The following is a 21,013-nucleotide window of genomic DNA, read 5'->3' as shown; positions in this document are numbered from 1 at the left end:
AACTGGGCGCTCATCATCATCATCATCATCATCATCATCACCACCACCAGTCCAGCTTTCAAGATATCAAAACATTCCCTTCCAGCGAGAGCGTTGGGACTTATCGCGGTAACGCGATCCTTTTTGGCTCCTCCACCGTCTGCGATTGCTCTTCTTCCGTCCGCTTGCTCCTCTGTGGATTCTCCTCACAATCCATTTCTTCTTCTCGCTGTTAATCTCGCTGACATCTGCGCCGTTGCCGAGTCACTTGATTGTCCCTTCGGGTGGGGGGGGAATCAGTTCTGCACCTGGAGTCCATTGGAGGGAAGAATCCTCAAACTTGGACCCCTCTGTTTGTACAAAATGTGTCCTATGAATTGTATTGAGTGGTGACTTAAGCAAAGTTGCTTCCCATGAAGAGCTTAAATAAAAGCTGCCGTTAGCCACAAAGCACGTGCACTTTTTCTTGTCCGAGTCACCAGGCTTTGGTCCGTCAGCATCATGTCAGGCACTTACTGTACCTCCGAGGAATTCTCTGTCCCCGACAGTTGTTGACACAGCCGCATTCTTTCTGCCAACCCCTTCCCTCTGTAATTTTTTTTTTTTTCAAATATGGGGAGTCATTCCCCCTCCCTGCATCCCGAGGAAAACCTGTGGTAGCGCTCAGCAACTCCACCCTCGCAGACTGTTTCCCATCAGCCCGGCTCATTCCAGCCCCTGCAGGCTCGCGGTGGACATCCACAGGCCGGTACGTACGACCTTCCACATCTGATATTTTTCAAAATGTTACGTGTGTTGTGTGCAGTGATGCCTTTTTTGCCTCAGGAAAATAAAACTTGTCGAAAACTTGCATAAAACAACTCCTGCTTCAGTTCTGACTCGCATTTTAGTCTTTACGATGTGTCAGAACACTTTTTTTCCCCCAGTTATCGACCATCTTCTCTTCAGATGAGTTTTTAAAAGGCCTAATCTATGGGGACATGCTCTTGGAGCTCTACTTAAAATTCTGCAAAGCTAAAAGCCAGTCATTCATGGCCGTAGATGACTGTAATGAATCCCACCGTACATCTTGTTATTAAGACTGATAGGCCTGTTTTGGCTGTAGAGAAAGTACTGCTCGGGTAATACGTTCTAAAGAAAGTATGCATAATACATAACTAGAAAACATGAAATAAACGTCATATGGAGAAGCTGCATAGTTCTTGTTTGTCAAGTATAGTAGAGAAGCATCTACAGCAGAGGTGTCCAAAGTGTGGCCCCTGGGCTACTTTCGGACCACAGCTCGATTATTAGTGGCCCTCGGAATATTGTAAAAATGAGTCATTGTTAATGAGTTATGTAGTTAGGTGTTACACGTTTATCGCCGGGGATAGGTTCCCAAAATAGCCCACAATAAGTGAAATCCGAGAAGTAGCCAACTTTATTTTTGTTACAATGATGATATGTTTTAAGGCTGTAAAACCCCTCACCTTAGGCTTTTCTCACATTTCTCTTGTGTTTAAACTAAAAAAAAGTTCAAACCTTTGTCTGAATTTGAATGATCAGCCTACAAGGTTGGACACAAGAAATGTATTAAAGTGACTCACATATTTCACTCCTCTACCGCGCCTCTTCATCCTGGCGCCGTTCCCCTGTACTGTAGCGTTTCTGTATCCTTGATGAAACACATTGCTCCTGTTGTCGTATGGTCCTTGTCCTCCTCCTGGAACCGAAGATTCATTTATTCCGTAATGGCGCCCTACAGCCACAACTTCTGACTTCCTTCAGGATGTGTGATGGTTAGCATCCTCCCCTGCCATTTGGGCGCAGAACGTTTTGTCAACATTATGAGTTTTGTCGGGGAGAAAACTTGCTTCTTCTTCTTCTATTGTTTATTGGCGGTTGGCAAGCAGCTCACATGGTTAGCCAGTTTGTCAATTGGTCTACAACCAATCAGGATGCAGAAGACAATGAGCAGTGCAAAAAGAAGAGAGAGACACCGCCACCTCTTTCTAAAGCGCAGAACTACAACACTCAACTTCCCACAGCGTTCATATGCTAAAAAATGGCACTAAAATTGCACCAAACAAAATCCGGGAAACAGCGAGGCCATGAAAGGTGAAACGCGATGGAGCGAGGGAACACATTAAATAAACATATATCATGTCGGCGCTGTAGATGGAGAGGCTGCATGGTTCTTGTTTGTTTATGAAGCAGAGAAGCAGCTACAGTAGGGGTGTCCAAAGTGCAGCACCGGGGCTATATTGGGACCACAGCTCGCTTGTTAATGGCCCTCGGCATATTGTAAAAATGACTTCATTATGAATGAGTTATACTGTTGGGTGTTTCAGTAATTTGCTTTGCGATTTTTGGCTCAGATAGCTTAGCATACATTGACCTACAGTGAATTGCTTTTAGCATCTTTAATGTATATTCATTTTTGTTTTGTAATTCTAATCCTTTTTAACATTTCTTCAGTAAAAATCTCGGCTTAGTGCGCAAGCCCAGCCTAGTTTGTGAAACATTTCTTATACACCGTCACGTTCTACAACCTATGTCATGTCTTTAACGTAAGCGTGACATCATTATTCTTGCTAATCGGACAATAAAATACAGAGTCATGTCATACGGGAGGCACTTGCAGTACTCGCTTCGTCCTGAATGGGTGGGGGCGTGCGTGAGCCGGAAGGTGCTTGTGACTCATCTTTCCATGGAGAGAAAAAGTCAGCGTTTCTTGTTTTGTTTTTTTGCGCGGGGATAGTTGCAGAGCAGCCAATCAAATGCAAGATATTGTCATGTACTGATGTATGAGTGAATGCATACACCCAAGATCACCAGAAAGCGATGACTGGAGAAGGAAACAGTGCCTGTACGTCATACAGTACTGATAAAAGGAAAGAACACAGTTTTTCAGTTAATAAAAATAAATAAATAACTGGGACCAAGATGTATTTGAAAACAAAGACTTTTTAACCAAAGTGAATTCTTATAAACCTCACCGCACATCGCCGCTTTAGAGTAGTCAGTGCACTGCTTGTATAGCAGTGTAGATTTTGTATCCACTGGAAATGAGTCAACACACAGACACCGTTGTCTTAACAGCTGGCAACGCAGGTGATGAAAGGATGCAAGGGCCTTTGATGTTTACTAGTATGCTAAGAAGTTATAATACATTTCAAGAAAAAAAATGCATCTCAGCTATGATGTGTGAAAAAGCACATAACATTGAACTTTGGTCTTGGCTCTTTTTTTCCACTTTCATGCTGTTTTTTTTTTTTAATGTTCCAAATATTTTTGACTTTCTTTGTAAATGTCCTCGTAATATTACGATATTATTCCCATAGTATTTGACTTTATTCTCATAATATTCAAACTTAAACCTAATTTTCCAAAAATGACAACTTTATTTTCGTAATATTACAACTTAAATCTTAATCTTCTTCTCTGTTCCCTCCTGCTCCGGTCCGGTCGCTCCAAATTTGCTTCATAACAACCATCTAAGTCAAATAAAGTCTGTATAACAGGGGAAGTGTATATCACACTTCTCCCTGGCAGAGTAAATCTGTTGAGCACTTGAGTGCATTTAGATGTACAATTCTATCTGCTTTAAAGGCTGGACAGGACAGGGGTAAAAGTAAAATAAAATTAAAAAAAATATTACAACTTAAAAAATTTTTTTTAAAAGTATTTAGTATTTACTAAAATCAATATTTTTCTCTTATATTAGGAGTTTAGTCTTTTGTCGTGAGAAAAGGTTGTTTTTTTTGTAATTTTCCAACTATTTAAATTTTCTTCTCGCAGATATTCTGCTCATAATGACTTTATTCTCATAATATTTTTACATTATTCTACTAACATTACTTTTTTTTTTGCAACCTGATTTTCCAAAAATTACAACTTTATTCTGTGTTTTGTATCTTTTTTAAAAAAAATAATATTACAACTATAAGGTCTTTTTTTCTTTAATATTTCAACTTTATGCTACCAAAATGATGTTATTTTTCCTTATAGTTACATTATTCTCATAAAATTATGACTTTTTAAAAAATTATTTTGACTTGTTACTGCAGATTTTTCTATTTTTGCAGTGTTTTTTTTAAGTTTTCTAAAATGATAAAAATATAAAATATTTCTAGAATGTGCCGCTGGCCAATAAAAAAGCACTGCCTTAATCCTCTTGGGTATGGGCTTGAGCAGAGCTGTACATGTTGCTACTGGAATCCTCTTCCACTCCTCCATGATGACATCACTGGTGGACGTTAGCCCCCTTGCGCTCCTCCAACTTCCTTCCTTCCGCTTGAGGATGCCCCACAGGTGCTCAAGTGGGTTCAGGTGTGGAGGAGACATATTTGGCCACTCCCATCATGAATTGAGTGGTGGTACAAAAAAATGTATATTATGATGTATCGTTTCCTCTTATAGCAGGGGTGTCCAAAGTGCAGCCCGGGAGCCATTTGTGGCCCACAGCTGTTTTGGTTTTTTTTTTTAATTGGGCCGCGATAATATAACTTTAAAGAAACGTTTAAAAAAAAAAAGGAAAAATCATCAATAATTTCACAACAATAAAGTCAAAATATTAAGACAAAAAAGTTTTGAGAAGAACATCGTAATATTACCAACAAAAATAATTTTAGTAGCATAATGTTGAAATATTAATGAAAAAAAACATTTTTTTAAAGTTGTAATATTATGAGAAGCAAATGTTATGGGAATAAAGTCATAATATTCCAAACCAAAAATTTACAAGAAAAACATTTTAATTGTTGGAAAATTTTACAGCAAGAATAAAGACAAAATACAAGAAAAAAAGACACAATTTTATGAGAATAAACTTGTAATATTATGAGGAAAAATAATGACATTTGAGTAGCACAGTTTTGTTGATTACAAAAATGTTATTTTTAAAAGTCATAATATGAGAAACAAGCAAAGCTAAATAAAGTTGTACTTTTTTGAAAATGTAGTTGGGGAAAAGTTATAACATTATGGGAATAAAGTCAAAATATTCCAAACAGAAAATTTACAAAGATTATTTAAGAAGGTTGAAATAGTTGGAAAATAAAAAAAAAATATTTTAAAAAATGGGCAGCAAAGTTTATACTAATACACTTTTCCACCGGTATCACAAATATTACATGCAGTTATTTCTTGAAATAGAACTTCTCAGCACATCTACAAGTGTCTTTACAAAACATCAAAGTGGCCCTTGCATTCTTCCATTTTTCAGTATGTGGCCCTCAGTGGAAAAGAACAGACACACCCATCTTATGGTATCAGATTAATACACAAATATTGATATCATATTAAATGCCGTTTTAAAAGCTTGATATGTAAGACGACACAGACTGGTAATTAAGATGTTATGTTGTTCCAATACTGTACTGAATATCCATAATCATGCAATTGCTTTATTGTCATACGTACAAAGAGTCTTAACTTTATCACGATTTACATCTCCACACGTGAGTGTATTTTTTATTTTTATTCTTCTTCAAAGCGTGGTTTTTAATAACCGGATCTCGTAATTTTTGCCTGCCAGCTCCGCGGTCGTAAAGTCATCCTTGAAAACCTGACCCGCGGACGTTGAACTACTCGTCTTAATCAAGCCTACCAGTAAAGGTGGCATGCGCGTGCTTGTTGCTGTTGTCATGTCGATGTTCTAAATTCTAATGGCAATGAACGCACCTCGCTAGCGGAGGAAGTGTTGTTGCGGGTGAGAGAGCGCGCTAAGGACACGAGTGTCCGAGCTGACTTGCTGTGTTGGAATTGAGCACTCCTCTTAGCGGTCAGGTTGGCAATAAAACTTTGAAAGCGCGCTAGCCCCGGCTTGACTTTTTAGTGGACATAATTTCAACTCCAACATATACGTGTTTCTGTGTACAAGGGACTGCAGACCTCCACCAGGGGCCAAACCTTTAAAAATAAAATGTCTACATCTGGCAATTTTATATGGAGCTACACTTACTAACTTTCCATATGTACGTTACGCCGTTAAATTAACTGATCGACAGACTTACTAGCTAAAAGCTAGCTAGCCAGCTACCTCATTAAACGCACACACCTGCGCCTTTTAATGAAGTAATTTATTTTCTAGTTGATATTGTTTTAATTTTCTTTTAATTTTTTCCCAGTGATCCAAAACGTTTGTTTTCTAATTAACTCGTAATTACTTGAGAAAACAGCCCCCAGCTTATTGATGAAAGATCTCTCATTAATTTTCAAATGACAAATTCTCTCGTCAACAGCCTTTAACATTAGCTAGCGACCCGGTATTATCTACACTGTATCTATGTATTGATTTGGCGAGCTAAATAGCTACCTCTTCTCACAGCTAATTTGTGCCTTTAAAAATAATTGCAGTATTTTTGTGGTTGAGTGGTTTGGAATGCATTTTTTGGATTATTAGTTTTTTTCTAACTGCCCAGCCTTTAGTAGCTAGCCGCTACATATCAACAGTTCAATGTTACCTCCTCTTCCAAGTCGTATGAACATGTCCGACTGCCATGCTACTAGTTGAACCCTTAACTGACAAGAGACGTGATCTTCCAAAGTGAAATAACCTCTGACTGAGAGGATCTCCCAGAGTCCTGCTGTGACCCCCATCCTGACATGGGGAAGATGTACTATATCAGCAAGAACGTCGGACTGGTGCTTCTGGTGTTGGCCTTGAGCGCCCTGCTGACCATCATCGCTTTATCTGTGGCCTACAACAAGGAGAGGGTTAAGAATCGAGTCGGCACCAGAAACCAAGCGGTGGCGAACAGCACCACGGACACAAGTAACAGCAGCACCCCTGCACCTGTCTCAAAGGATCCGTGGGACCAGTACAGACTCCCAGACTTGCTCGTTCCCACCTCCTACAATGTGACTCTATGGCCCCGCTTGGAGCCCAACTCAGACGGCCTCTTCATCTTCACTGGACACTCAGCGGTGGTCTTCAAATGTCTGAAGGCGACCGACCTCGTCCTCATTCACTCCAGCGAGCTCAACCACACATTGTTGGACGGGCACCACGCTAGGTTGACTAGGTTAGACGGAGCCTCGGTGCCGGAGATCCGGAAGTCGTGGCTGGTGGTGGAGACGGAGTATCTGGTCCTCCAGCTGAGGAGCAGCCTCGCTCAGGGGGCATTTTACGTCTTGTACACAGAGTTCCAGGGAGAGCTGGCGGATGACCTGGAAGGCTTCTACAGGAGCGAATACGTTGAGGATGGCGTGAAGAAGTAAGCTTTTGTGGCTGGAGAGGGCACGTGATGAACGCTCCATTTCTAACCTGATGTTGACTTTGCAGAGTGGTTGCCACCTCTCAGATGCAGGCAACGTACGCCAGGAAAGCCTTCCCGTGCTTTGACGAGCCCGCCATGAAGGCCGTCTTCAGCGTCACCATCATCCACGACCGGGACAAAGTGGCTCTGTCCAACGGACGACAAATGGGTTCGTTTTTGGAGGTTAACCCCCCAAAAAAGTTAATACCGCTTTGATCCGAATGTAAGACGGTATGTTTTCCATAGAAAAATGTTCAAAATAAATATTCAGGGCATACAGATTTATAGATGCCGACCAGCAGGTGGCGCCCTAGCTTTTCGTCCTGTCACACACACCATTGACCTGGACAGATGCAAGTTAGCAGAAGAGGAGTTATGATGCTAACAATAGGAGAATGGCGTCCAATGAATCAAAACAAGTTTTACTTCCTGCCGCACACACACACACGCACTCTGGAGAAATGCACATGATGGACAATGGTGGTTTGAAAGTTAGCAAACAACAGAGGAGGAATTATGAAGCTCAGTGAGGTGGAGTACTTAAACAACAGAAGCTAAAAAATATGATTCAAAAGATTAATTTTGTGATGTCAAGTGACTTTTCCCGAAGCAAGTCAGCTTTCTGGCCTGTCACTCACGCACACCAGTGACCAGGCAAAAAGTGTCATCATAACCGAGGAGTTGTGATGCTAATTTTAAGACAATGGTGACAAGTGAAGCTGAGTCTTTAAAAAAACTGCATCAGCTACGAAATAAGATTGAAAACGCCTTTTTTTGTAAGCAAACTACATGTCCATGTTATATACTCAATCAAATGTATCACTGTCCCAATATCATCTCCCCATAGACGTCACAGACGCTGTCGTCGACGACACCGCGGTCCGAGTCACAACATTCGAGCCCACGGCGAGAATGTCCACCTACCTACTTGCGTTCATCGTTAGCGATTTTTCCTACAAAGAGTTCCAGCAACACAAGGGCGTGCAGGTAAGAAGCAACCTCTCCACGGGTGCTGTGTTCCAGAGACCATATGTCTTTTTGACAGGTCCGTGTCTGGGCGCGAAGAAAGGCCATTGAAGACGGGCAGGGGGATTACGCTCTCAATGTCACCGGACATATCCTTCAGTTCTATGAGCGCTACTACAACACAGCATATCCGCTCCCCAAGTCAGGTGGGTCAGTGTAGCACACGTGACCCAAACAACTCCCAAAGATGATCTTTGACTGGTGAGAAACGCCACTGAATTCAAGACCCATAGCAAAACACAAAGGCGGGGTCTGTGGTGATCCTGCTGCCACATCGTGTCTTTGGCAACAATCATGGTAAAAGTAACCTTAAATGTTCATTTTTCCCTTTCGTTCATCATTTACACGCATTTAGGATTGTTTTCTGCATGTAAAACTATTAATTATAAAACCATAAAAACGTTTTAACATTTTTGAAACTTGTGGCGTAACTGAGCTACAGAGCCAACCGCTGATGACAACGTAGACGGACGACAGAGCTGACTTTCGGTTTCTGTCTCCGTGTACTAGCAAGCTAACAAACCCTTTGTAAGGCTCAACAAGAGATTACAGTACTAACAACCACTGTTGGACTTGTATGACAGCGAGTTTCAAATAACACTACACAGGGTTGTCGCCACCTATAGGACTATTGATCAATGACACCCCAGTGCATAAAAAATCCCCTTCAGAATAAAAACGCAAGATTAGGACCCACCAGTTGGGTCTAATAGCAATTAGTCACCACTGGGTGCGTAGGCGGGATGAGATTACGTACTGTCAGTGCATTTATTCCTGTCTTTTTACGATGATTGGCTGTTTACCAGTTAATTGACTGCAGTAAATCTACCTCCAGAAGACCTCGGACCACAAACATTTCCGCACTTTTATATTCCCAAAAAGGATACACTTTGCAACTGTTAATTTACTGGAGGCTTTGGCCGCTCCTGTTCTTTGCTTTTTTTTTCTTTGACCGATCGATGTCTCTGTGCCCCCCCATGCAGATCAAGTGGCTCTGCCCGACTTCAACGCTGGTGCGATGGAGAACTGGGGCCTGGTCATGTACAGGGAGACGGCCCTGCTGTACGAACCCGGCAGATCCTCCATGGGAAACAAAGATCGAGTCATGACTGTCATCGCCCACGAGCTCGCACACCAGGTCGGCTGTGGCGTCTCAGCCAAACATCTGTCTTCAGTCCAACAGTCAGTGTGTTATGATAATACAAACAAACCTGGAATACGTTTCAGTTCAGTATCAACATGTGTTCATAAAGCAGGATGACAAGTCACATGGGGATGGATGAGTCCTGCTGTATCGTGGGTGTGCTTGAGATATTAAATCCTGTGGTCGGGGCTTACAGTCCCTCAAGTGATTTGATGTTTCCTGAACGTCAATGCTCTTGTTGGCCAGAAGTCAGAAACAAACAATGGAGAGGGGTGTTGCCAGTGAATGATTGTGGTTTTTTTTGTTGTTTTTTTTAGTGGTTTGGTAACCTGGTGACCATGCAATGGTGGAATGATGTGTGGCTGAATGAAGGCTTTGCGTCGTACGTGGAGTACCTGGGCGCTGACTTCGCCGAGCCCACCTGGAACATTGTAAGCCATCGGTCAATGATGGGGATGCGCTTCCCCCAGACCTGTCCGACAGAACTCAGCTTTGTACTTGGCTGCAGAAAGACCACATCGTTCTACACGACATTCAAAGGGTGATGTCCGTAGACAGCCTGGCCTCTTCTCACCCCCTGTCCCGGCGTGAGGACGAGGTCAACAGCCCCGCTGAGATCAGCGAGATGTTCAGCAGCGTCTCCTACAACAAGGCCAGCACTAAAATGTTGTCATCTGCTACAATGAGAAGCTAAGGACCACTGACGTCTCATGTTTGTTTCAGGGGTCGGCGGTGCTCAGGATGCTGTCCAGCTTTCTAAGTGAGCCTGTGTTCGTCAAGGGGCTCAGTGTGAGTAACCAGCACCATCCTTTGCTTGGTTGCTTGCTCTCATTTGGCTCTCTCTCTCTCTCTAGTCTTACCTCAAAGCATTCGCCTTTGGCAGCACCACATGTTCGGACCTGTGGGACCATCTCCAAAAGGTTGGTTGGATGGTGTTGGTGTTTCCGTGCCACGCTTTCATCTCGCATCCCTGCTCCCTTCCTTGTGTTGACAGGCAGTTGAAAACACGCCAAACGTGCACATCCCATGCACAGTCCGTGACATCATGCGCCGCTGGACTCTTCAAATTGGTTTCCCGTTGGTGACGATTGATACTCGGACTGGAAACATCACCCAGAAACACTTCCTGGTGGACCCGAATTCGGTGGTGGAGAGACCTTCTCAGTTCAAGTAAGAATCACTCGTGCTTCTTAGTGCTCTCTGACGTTCCTGCTGGCTTTATAAGGTGTTGCATAGGAATCATGAGAATACGCCTGTGAGACCTTGACTGCTCCAAAATGGGGAGAAAAAATCAGCAGATTATTTGGAGGGGTGGCTGAGATGTTGCATCACACGCTTTGACATACTTTCCTTTGGGAGTGAATGATGGTGGAATAGTCATGACAGTGCATGATATAATGAAAAACAGGGGAGTGCCCTTTGTTTAGTTAAGCTCAGGAAAAATGCTAAAAGGGGAAAAAAAAATAAACACGCCCGTCTTCGCTGAAGTAGTCAAGACAGTGCATGATATGTTGTCCGCAGACAAGTTGTGGTTGTGGCTGAGTAGTCGTTTCACATGCTTTAACACACTTTGATGCCATTCCTTTTATCATATGGGTATTTTAATGCAACTGGAAAAGTCACAAGATAGCATGATATGCTGTGTTGCCTCTTAACTTGAAAACAAATGTTTTCTTGGACACTCACCCTTTGTTTTGATGAGCTCAGGATCCAGAATTGATCAAGAAGAAGTGATACTTTGACACTGGAATAGTCACGAAAGTGCATGGCATGCTGTATATATTTGTTCATATTTATTGTGTGGCCATACTGTTTCTCCACCCAGTCATGTGTGGTTTGTGCCCGTTAACTTGAAAAAGACATTCCTTTCATCATAGGGGGACAACTGGACAAGTCACAACATTGCATGATATGCTGCTATGTCTCTAAACATGAAAGCAAATATTTTTCTTGGACAACAGGTGGGCGTCCTTTGTTCAGATGAGCTCAGGATCCAAAATTGATAAAGAAGACAAGTGATACTTTGACACTGGAATAGTCATGAAAGAGCATGGCATGCGGTATATCTTTATGTATTTGTTCATATTTATTGTGGGGGCATAGTGTTTCTCCACCCAGTTCTGCATGGTTTGTGCCCAATAAATGGATAAAGGCTTTCTTAAATGCAACTGGAAAAATCCCAACATTGCAAACATGGAAGAAAATATTTTCTTGGACATGCACCCTTTTTTTTTTTAGACGAGCCCAGGATCCAGACTTGATATAGATAAATTTTACTGGACACTTGTACCATGGAATAGTCACAAAAGCGCATGGCATGCTTGTACGTATTGTATTTCCTAATATTTTTGTGGTGCCTGCTGTTTCTCCACCCAGCTACACATGGTTTGTGCCTATTCAGTGGATGAAGACAGGTGTGGAACAGCAACAGTACTGGCTCCTTCATAAGACAGGTACCTCCACGGTGATACCTAGCGTAGCCGTGTATTACACACCTCGCTTGGACTTCCTTTTTGACAGACACCCACACTCGGATGAGAGTGTCGGGACACCACTGGGTGCTGGCCAACACAAACGTGTCGGGTTACTTCAGGGTGAACTACGACGTTGACAACTGGAATCGCCTCTTCTCTGTGCTCGAAACGGACCACCAGGTGAATTTGTCCTTCACGACGTGCTAGCTTGTTGGCTGTATTTACGCAGACAAACACCTCCACAAGTGAGGGTTAGGTTTCGAGTTTGTCCAATACCCGTTTCTGGTGCAGCTCTTACCTTTTGCTCATTCTTCCATGGGAAAACCCATCATATTATCAAATTACGTGCTGGTTGTGCCTGGTCAGCCAGGGTTCCGTGCATTCAAAAGGAGACGCGTTGCAGCAAAGTGGAGTATTGTTATTACTGCAGCAACTGGGTAAGCTAACTCTGTTTTCTCACTGCCCTTTGTCTCCTCTTGGATAAATTCAGGCTGTCTTAGAAGACGTTTTGTCTCTCATTTGAGCATGTTTGTGCTCAAAAACTAGGGAGGGTATTCTAAAAAAGGTGGCTCAACCAACTCAGGCTTTGTGGTCAGGATGAAGCTCAACAAAACCTAAATTCCCCAAACAGAAGTAAACAGTACTGCACTGGTGGTAACTTTTGGCAAGTCCGGCTCTCGGCTTTGTTCACGTGCTCGTTCACATAATAGGGGGTGTTTGACGTCCTATTATTCTGCTTCCGCTCAAAAAAGTAGCCATCCCGGCTGCTGTATTTTACTAGTAATTATTACGGAGCGTCATGAGGACTTCCCAGAAGACTAGGACTGCCGCCAAAAGAGCGAGGAAGGACCGCTGACAGAATAATGCTGAGCGTGTAATGGGCAAGTTAGCACTGATTTATTATACTAAATATACCCAACTAGTCTCGTTATTTATCAAGGCTCAACACTGCACAACTTAGACATTTTTACACTTAAAAAAAAAATTGGAGCAACAACTGTCGTTTTTTAATCATTGAGATATGTCTTCTTGCTGTACCTCGCTGTGACCACTAGATGGCAGTGTTGACGTGTTTTGTGGTAAGCTTTAATGTTTTTCTTAGATTTTTTTCCCCTTATACTCATGATTTCTTTCCAGTGGATTGATGCCTCAGAGTGCTTATTCCTCCAGCAAATATTGTCATATAAGAAGACTAACGGGCTGAGTACTCACGCAAGGACTGCTTTGACATTTACATCTACTAACGTTGGCCTAATTATTAATATTTCATATTGCATTTTATTCCTGGTGCTCGTGTGAGCATATCTAGCGTTTTCCCTCGACTGAAAATCTATCTCGCTTAAAGATGGATAATATCATTAGTGAATGCTGTTCTTTTTCTCTCCATGTCCCCCTTGGGGGTGACGTAGGTTCTAAATAAATGGTGAGGCCATCTTTGAATTAGCTAAACAGTGAAACTTTCATAGCCGATTATAAGACGAAAGCCTGGAGTTTAGCCTAAGTTACCATGGTGATACAGCTGCTTTGAAAGAGATCTGCCTTCACTGAACACGCAAGTCTGGCTTTCCACTCAACACAGTCCACTAACCCACTAAACTCCCTTCGCAGAATACGGATAGGGTGCAGGATCCAAAATATTTCTCTTCTACGGTAGAGGGACAAAAGAGAGAAACAGTTCTTGTTTGGACATGTCTCTACCTTGTTCATTTTCTTGTGTTTTCTTTCTTTTTTTGGGAGAATGAACAGAACAAGAATTTCATTGCATAGTATAAAACTACCTGTTTTACTGTGCATATGACAAAACTCCTGAATCTACCTTAGAGCAAGGGTCGGTTTCAAGCAATGATAAAAAAAATAGACACTAAAAAAAAAAAAAACTACATGAAATTTTATGGAAATGCATATAAATTGTGGAAATAAGGGCTATTATTTTATTCTAAAATATTGCACCGTTAGAAATCCCCCAGTTTTTGCAGGTTTATGTTTTGTTTCGGCAAGTGGTGACCCGTCCCGCTTTGTTCGACAGTGTTTGAACGCACCGTAGTTGAGTGCATGTGCTTTCTCCGACGCTGCACAGCTTAAAAGGTGAGGTTTGATGACGATACTTAGTGCTAATGTGCATATTTGTTGGGTGCACAACCTCATTCTAGCACACTGCCTGTTACTCACACACATCGACAACGACTTTTAGAACCTCCTGTCTGAAATTATACTGCATTCATTTTAATTTGATGTTGGGCCTGTTTTAGTTTTATTCACAACCTATAATAAATAAGTAGCATTTGATCACGGTAGTGTAGACTAGAGCTGTCCTATCTAATCTTCATGCATGAACTGATGAAGCCTGAGGCGAAATGTCCTCTAAGACAACCTGAACAGAGCACTACAGCCACGGTTAATAATTAAATGTAATACTGATACTACCAAGTACCGTGTAGTGCTGTGGGTTCCATACTGCAATTTTACATACTGCAGCAAAGTGGAGACTGTGGAGTATTATTAATATTGCAGCCATAAAGTGAGCTAACGTTAGTGTGTGTGTTTTTTCGCTGCCCTCAGTCTCCCCTTGGATAAAAAGTCATTGTTACTAGAACTGATGATAAATGAATGTAACACGTAACAACGTGACCATGTGTCCCATTCCCTTGCCAGACTATTCCCACCATAAACCGAGGTCAGATCATAGATGACGCATTCAAGCTAGCAAGGTAACAAGCACCCTTATCATGAAACAAGTGTTAAATGGAAGGAAAGCATGTGAAAGGTTTCCGCCTCGTGTAGAGCCAAAATCCTGGACACCACCCTGGCCCTGAGGACCACCAAGTACTTGTCCAGGGAGAGAGAGTACATCCCGTGGCAGACGGCGCTGTCTAACCTCTACGACTACTTTGTGGTGTTTGACCGCACTGCTGTCTACGGGCCTTTACAGGTTCTCATTAGTGATTGGCCAACGCTGACATGCAAACAGTGATTCAGAAATGTCCCGTCTTTAATCCAGGCGTACACCCGCAAACTAATCCAACCACTTTTTGAGCACTTCAAGACGACGACGCGCAACTGGACCATAGTGCCTGAAACCATCAACGACCAGTAAGAACCGTTTGACCAGAATATGCCAGAACTTTCTGTTTTACCAGATACTCTCCCTCACCTCATCAGGTACAATCAGGTGAACGCTCTCCACGTGGCTTGCTCTACGGGCGTGCCGGCGTGCAGGGAGCTGACGACCAGCTGGTTCAAGCAGTGGATGGACAATCCACATCACAACCCGTAAATAGAACTTGAAATGAAATGATAGGGACGACACTATACAAAGTCAACTTGGATACTTTAGAGTAGTCTGTGAGCAGCTCGTATATTGTAGTAGTGTAGATTTACTAGCCACTAAAAAATGAGTCAAACGCAGACATTGTGTAAATAGCTGGCAACATGTCCAAATTGTGTCGCAGTACTTGTTGGAATTCATGTTTCCCCGTAAATGTAGCAGCACTCGTGCAGCCCCAGAGCATGAGGGTGCCGCCATTGTGCTTGGCTGCAAGGCAAGACAGAATGATCCTGCCACAAGACCTTACATAGTCGCTAGTTTTGTAACTATTGACTATTTAAGGACATGATCGGAGTGTTTGATGTGACTTTGACGAAAGACAAGGCATGATATGCTGCATGCTGCTATGCCTCATCAAACTCAGAACAAAAAAGGGAGCGACTTGTCACAATACATGCTGGAAATCAGGTTTTCCCTCAGTGAACCACGGCTCCCCCGGATGCCAGCTGATCTTGCTGACGCTGATCTTGCTACTCACTCGTGTTGCCACGTATTTACACAATAATGGCTGTGTGTTGCTGCACAAGCTGTTCACTGACTACTCTAAAGCAAGTCTGCCTTCTGTGGCATTGTCCATTGAGATGATGAAGTGTAATAAAAATGAGGCGTCTGCTTGTGTTGATCAGGATCCAGCCCGACCTGAGAGGCACGGTTTACCGCATGGGCATCGAGTACGGCGGCGTGGAGGAGTGGGACTTTGTCTGGACAATGTTGAAGAACGCCACCCTGGCATCTGAAGAGTCCAGGCTCAGGGTGGCCTTGGCTTGCACCAAAGTGCCGTGGCTTCTGAACCGGTAGAGTCAGCAGGCCCCTCAGCAAAGATGACTGCAGCTCGCTATAGATCCTGACTGAGTAGAATCAATAACGTCTTTCCAGGTACCTGGAGTACACGCTGGACCCGGCCAAGATCCGCAAGCAAGACACCATCTCCACCATCTTGTACATATCCAGGAACATCGTGGGGGCGCCTCTGGCCTGGAACTTTGTCCGAGCGAGATGGAGTGACATTTTCCAGAGGTGAGTGAGATCTGGCTTTGATGAGTTCATCAAGGAAAAATGATTGACTCTCAAGTATGGAATTCGGATAACATTCAAGATTCAAGATTCAAGAGAGTTTTATTGTCATGTGCATAGTAAAACAGCAGTTATACCATGCAATGAAAATCTTATTCTGTTCATTCTCCCAAGAAAAGAAAGAAAACAAATGAAAGAATAAGAACATCAGCCCAATATCGGCATAAAAATGTAATATCGGTCAATATCGGTATTTTTTTTCCCTGTAATGAAAGCCGATACAGCCCTTTAAGTGCCAAAGTCGTAAAACATTGCTGAATTTGCTGCCTCGTTTAGTTAATACTTTACACCAGGAGATGGCACACATCTGTAACTTCCAATCTGAGCTACATTTGTGGGCATATGACATAACTCCACTTTCTTAGATTAAAAACAAGTCTAAAAGAATGTTCATGCTTATTATTTGTAGATATAAAACCACATTCTCCATTCTCCACAGAGACACATGCTTCATTCCAAAAGCAATACAAAGCAGCTTCGCATCATTGATAGGAAAAGGTGGAGCCATCTGCTGGAGAGTTATGGAAATTAAACATTGAAAGCCAGCAGTCTGGGTTTAAAGGGGACTACAATGCTTTTCCTCTTTTCTGACCTATAAATGTTCTTACAATGTTGTATTCGTGTTAAACGATGCCAACGCGTCAGATAAATGAGGTTTGCGCATTTGGAAGTCAGACCTGAAAGCAGTTTCGGACGCCTCTACACGCTACGAGTGTTTTTTAACACCACTTCTAGAGTTCCACTGACGTCAACGCAACCCGGACTTCCTTATATGGGCATGCCCAGCACCCCCACTCTGCTTCCTCTGTGCCTAAAGAGGCGAGCATCAGGCAGAAGTGGTTGGAGTTGCTGATTCCCGGCCAGCGAGAAATAAATGTGCTCATCTGTCAACGGCACTTCACACGGGACTGTTTTGTGGACATGTGAAGCCGGAATATCCGCCAAACTGTTGCCGAAGTGGTCGTGTCGAAGAGTGGGAGGAGCAAGCGGTCTGTCACAATTGATCAGCGTCCTGTGTTTATTTTGTGCAAGTCATTTGACAAAAGGGGTTCGGCAGCTGTCCGGAAGTGTGATCGATGACAGCGGAGTGGGCTCAGCGGGAGGCGTGCCTGGAGGAGGGCTGGGGGTGGCGTAAATTACACAGGGCGGGAGGCAGGAAACACTGCAAGAAGAGGTACAGAGTCTGGAAGATCTAGAAAGCTTTCATGCGGGATATCCTGTACTCCATACAAAGGCCCGAAAATGAGTATAATTGGTCCCTTTAAGATGATACGCCATTTTCCCTCATTCTCAGTGGGAACAAATGTGTTGCTTTTTTAGGCTGATCTAACTAATAGAAATGATCAGTCTTGTACAAAAAATAACATTTAATTAACAGTTAACCCTTAATGACCTGCATGAATGATAATGCTGCGGCATAATAGATACCGCATGTCTGTCTAGGTGATAAAAGACCTTGAGGCAGCAGTGGTGTTCAAGATCCCGCTGTAAATGATGATGATGATCGCTGGGTTTGCTTGAGACATGAGGAAGAGTATCACAAGCAGATGATATGTTTTGATGAGCTGGTATCGTGGAGACAGGGATCTGACCACCGGCTCAAGTACGCTGCGTGTGGGCGGTCATGGTGAGCGGACTCGCTGCCGCACGCACAAGGGGCTTCACAGTCTATAAACTATAAACTTAGCAAAGAACACGCCCACAAATGTTGCCCAGATGGAAGCTACAGACGTCCGCCATCTGCTGGTGTGACGAGGCACCATATTTGCAGAAATGGCTTGTTAGATTCAGCTGTGCTGCTTGTCGCATTTTTGCGACTTTGGCACTTGAAAGGATATCATTAAAAAATAAAATGAACTCATTCAATCCCAGCCATTTTTCCAAAGACAACCCCTTCTGTAGCGGCCATTTTAGGTGCTGTCTTCCAAGGCACACATGGTTGTATAAACATGGAACCCACCAAAAGAAACATTAGACTCCCATCTTTCATTTTCCATCCTTTAAAACCAGCAGTAGAACATAGGTAAGTTTCAGGAAAATACCAGTTCCCTACTAAAACAGGGAGAAAAGCAGCTTTTAGTGAAAGGATACATTTCAAGCATAACTTTCACTTTTACACAAATGTTTGTTGCTTTTGTGGCAGCTGAAATATCTAAACAACTATACCAACATAAACACCACAAAAAGGCTTGTTTTACATCAAAATACTATTTATTTACAAATATAACACCATCAACTATTTACAATTTTCACATTTGGAACCGAACTGTGCCAAATGTCCTAATGTCCTAAAATGTCCTTACAATGCGTAACCTTGTGCACGCTACACTCCTCCACGCTCTCTCACTTCTTCCTTCCTGTCATGTCTGAGCACTTCTACCACCTTGTGGCCGTTTTTATGTCTTAAAATTGCAAAAAAGCAAAATGCATTAGTTGAGAGTTTTGTCATCACCTCTTTTTGCCTCTTGCACAAAACAACAACATAAAAATACGTACAAAGACATTGTTGGGATCGGGCGTTTGGTTTTATAAAAATGTATAAATATGTCTTTGGTATTGAATGAGTTAATGGGAATGTCCTAGCTTGAGCCTATCCCAGCTGACTTCAAGTGAGAGCTGGGATAGGCTCCAGCAAACTCATTCTTATAGTGAGGATAAGCGGTATAGAAAGTGGATGGCAGGAAGGATCCTAGCTTGAATACATACTCCCCCAAAACAATCCACTTGTGATATCTTAGATATTGAGAACATCCTGATGTTTTTAGGTACGGAAAAGGATCGTTTAGCATATCCGGCCTCGTCAGCGGGATCGCCATGCGATTCTCCACAGAGTTTGAGCTGCAGGAGGTAGGTGGCCACACTAAAAGACGCTCTGCTGGGCCTTGGCGCAAATCAAATGCAAACCAACGTGAGCGCTGATGTGTTCTAAAAACAGCTGCAGCGATTCAAAGAAGAGAACCTCCGTGTGGGCTTCGGCTCGGCCAACATGGCCCTGGAGCAGACCATCGAGAGGATCTCGGCCAACATCAAATGGGTGACGGAGAACAAAGCCCGAATGCTGGCGTGGTTCTCTGAGCAGTCCACATGAAAGCGTCTGAAAAGAAACTCTTTACTGTGACTTTAGTCACCACCATTTCTCACCAAAACCCCAAATGGACATCTGTTTCACTCGCCGCTGTTTGCTTTCTGTCCTGCATTTCAAAAAGGTCAAAAAGTGACTTTAATGATGTGCTAACACGTAACCTTTGTCCCTGCAGCCTGTTCATCAGCACCAAACATGACAAGCTCAAACGGGCTCTTCATGATGTCAGGAAGGACAAACCACCTTCCCCAGGCTTCGCTACATGTCCTAAAATAAAGCCCAGTAGCTGTGCCAGCTATCTGTCAGTCAGCTACAGATGTGGGAGTTTGATAGTTTTGTTTTTCTTAAGCAACTAGGCTAACCTGGCATGATGTTGCTGTTCAAATGTAACGTTAGCACTGCTGCTCACATCGCTATGCTACTGTTGCTAACGTTTGTGTCCTTCTGTCCCGTCTCCTCGCTCTTCTTGGAGCCACACAAACCCAGCTCATTAGCATTAAAGCTACAGACACACAAAACAACGTGTTCCCACTAGGGTTGACTAAAAGCACTTTTAAGCCCCAAGGCAGACACACCTCCCGAGACAATAGTGTGGGGCGTCTGACAAAGAAAATGCATCAGTCCTTCAGATGAGATCACTTGTGTTGCTGGTAAGAGATAACCATTCACACCATTGTGTTTTTCTACGAGAGTATTTGTCTTTATTAGCTGCAGTGCCTCCTTAGCAATTTCACTTGTTCAGTTGTTATGCTGCATTCAAGAAAGCTGGGAAATTGGAAATGCATTCCATCTAATGGGGTTGAAGTTCAGTGTTCCTTTGGAAGGTTTGTGCAAAAAAGGCAGCTTTTGTCACAATGCTGGTAAAACTCCAAAATGTAAAAAGGAAAGCTCCAGCAGCCTTAGGGTGGAAATCCTGTTTATTTTTGTTCTTAATAAATCCAATGACACGTTTCATTTGTTGCACAGTTACTTTGCTTCTCCTTCAGATGGGATTTGCAATCATCTCTATTGACACCCGGCCAGGAGAATCTCCACAAATGCTTCTTGTTTGACCGTGTCACACTGTGGTGGACAGACCTTCAGAGTCTGGGAATGTGCTCGTTATATCCCAAAATGAGGGGGCGGAGTGCCTGAAAACTTGCATCTCGCCTTATTCAGTTCCAGAAAATGAAAATATTCCCCCAACTCTTACGTGTACTCTACTAAAAAAAAAAAAAAATCTGCACCTACAACGCCTCATAGGCTTCAGGGATGCTCCGATCAGAGTCTTACACTGCCGATTCAGATACCGATCATCCATGACTGAAATCAGCTGATACTGATACCGATCAAGTGGCTTAAATAAACATTTTTCACGGGTTGCCTATAAAGTGGAAAAATCAGGACAATTCCAAGGTCCTTGACTGCCAAGGGCGTAAATAAATAGGTAATTACTTATCAGAGGACTAAAATGCTCATTCATTTCATGCCATTTGTAAGGTAACTTGAGGTGCAGCTCGGAATTCTTAGGTTTGCCATGCTGTTGGGAAAATCACTTGTCTAAGTTTAATGTCAAAATTACAAATCCTTTCTTAAATAGATGTATTCTCATGGGACCCTGAATTCCTGGCTGCACCCCTGCTACTGTCTATATGACATGAAAAAAAGAACCATAAAAGCTTAATTTAG

At 42.9% G+C, this 21,013-nt stretch overlaps 1 protein-coding gene across 2 annotated transcripts; it reads left to right on the top strand.

Moving 5' to 3' along the window:
* The first annotated feature begins 51 nt into the window (after nucleotides 1-51).
* LOC129178601 (aminopeptidase N-like) lies at nucleotides 52-20,299 on the top strand. 2 transcript variants are annotated; one of them, XM_054770958.1, is made up of 21 exons: nucleotides 52-727; nucleotides 6,510-7,178; nucleotides 7,247-7,389; nucleotides 8,068-8,207; nucleotides 8,266-8,392; nucleotides 9,230-9,384; nucleotides 9,708-9,821; nucleotides 9,899-10,042; nucleotides 10,114-10,179; nucleotides 10,245-10,310; nucleotides 10,385-10,560; nucleotides 11,767-11,843; nucleotides 11,911-12,044; nucleotides 14,517-14,572; nucleotides 14,646-14,793; nucleotides 14,863-14,954; nucleotides 15,024-15,134; nucleotides 15,816-15,983; nucleotides 16,066-16,206; nucleotides 19,029-19,110; nucleotides 19,199-20,299. In XM_054770958.1, the coding sequence occupies exons 2-21, from the start codon at nucleotides 6,568-6,570 to the stop codon at nucleotides 19,349-19,351; spliced, it is 2,904 nt and encodes a 967-aa protein (XP_054626933.1). In that variant the 5' UTR covers nucleotides 52-727; nucleotides 6,510-6,567; the 3' UTR covers nucleotides 19,352-20,299. The 2 variants fall into 2 exon arrangements, with proteins under 2 accessions (XP_054626933.1, XP_054626934.1); XM_054770959.1 differs by lacking the exons at nucleotides 19,029-19,110; nucleotides 19,199-20,299 and adding an exon at nucleotides 17,707-18,279.
* Nucleotides 20,300-21,013: the final 714 nt, after the last annotated feature.

This window comes from Dunckerocampus dactyliophorus, chromosome 3 (genome assembly GCF_027744805.1).
Source record: "Dunckerocampus dactyliophorus isolate RoL2022-P2 chromosome 3, RoL_Ddac_1.1, whole genome shotgun sequence".
NCBI classification, from domain to species: Eukaryota; Metazoa; Chordata; class Actinopteri; order Syngnathiformes; family Syngnathidae; genus Dunckerocampus; species Dunckerocampus dactyliophorus.
Note: the sequence above shows the minus strand (reverse complement) of the source record. Positions and strands in the feature narration are given on the sequence as shown.

What these genes read in the sequence shown, in the direction of transcription:
- LOC129178601 (XM_054770958.1), top strand. Translation starts at nt 6,568, where the DNA reads ATGGGGAAGATGTACTATATCAGCAAGAACGTCGGACTGGTGCTTCTG. An exon ending in GACGCATTCAAGCTAGCAAG is followed by an intron (nt 14,573 to 14,645) that starts GTAACAAGCACC and finishes CGCCTCGTGTAG; the next exon opens with AGCCAAAATCCTGGACACCA. An exon ending in GACAATCCACATCACAACCC is followed by an intron (nt 15,135 to 15,815) that starts GTAAATAGAACT and finishes TGTGTTGATCAG; the next exon opens with GATCCAGCCCGACCTGAGAG.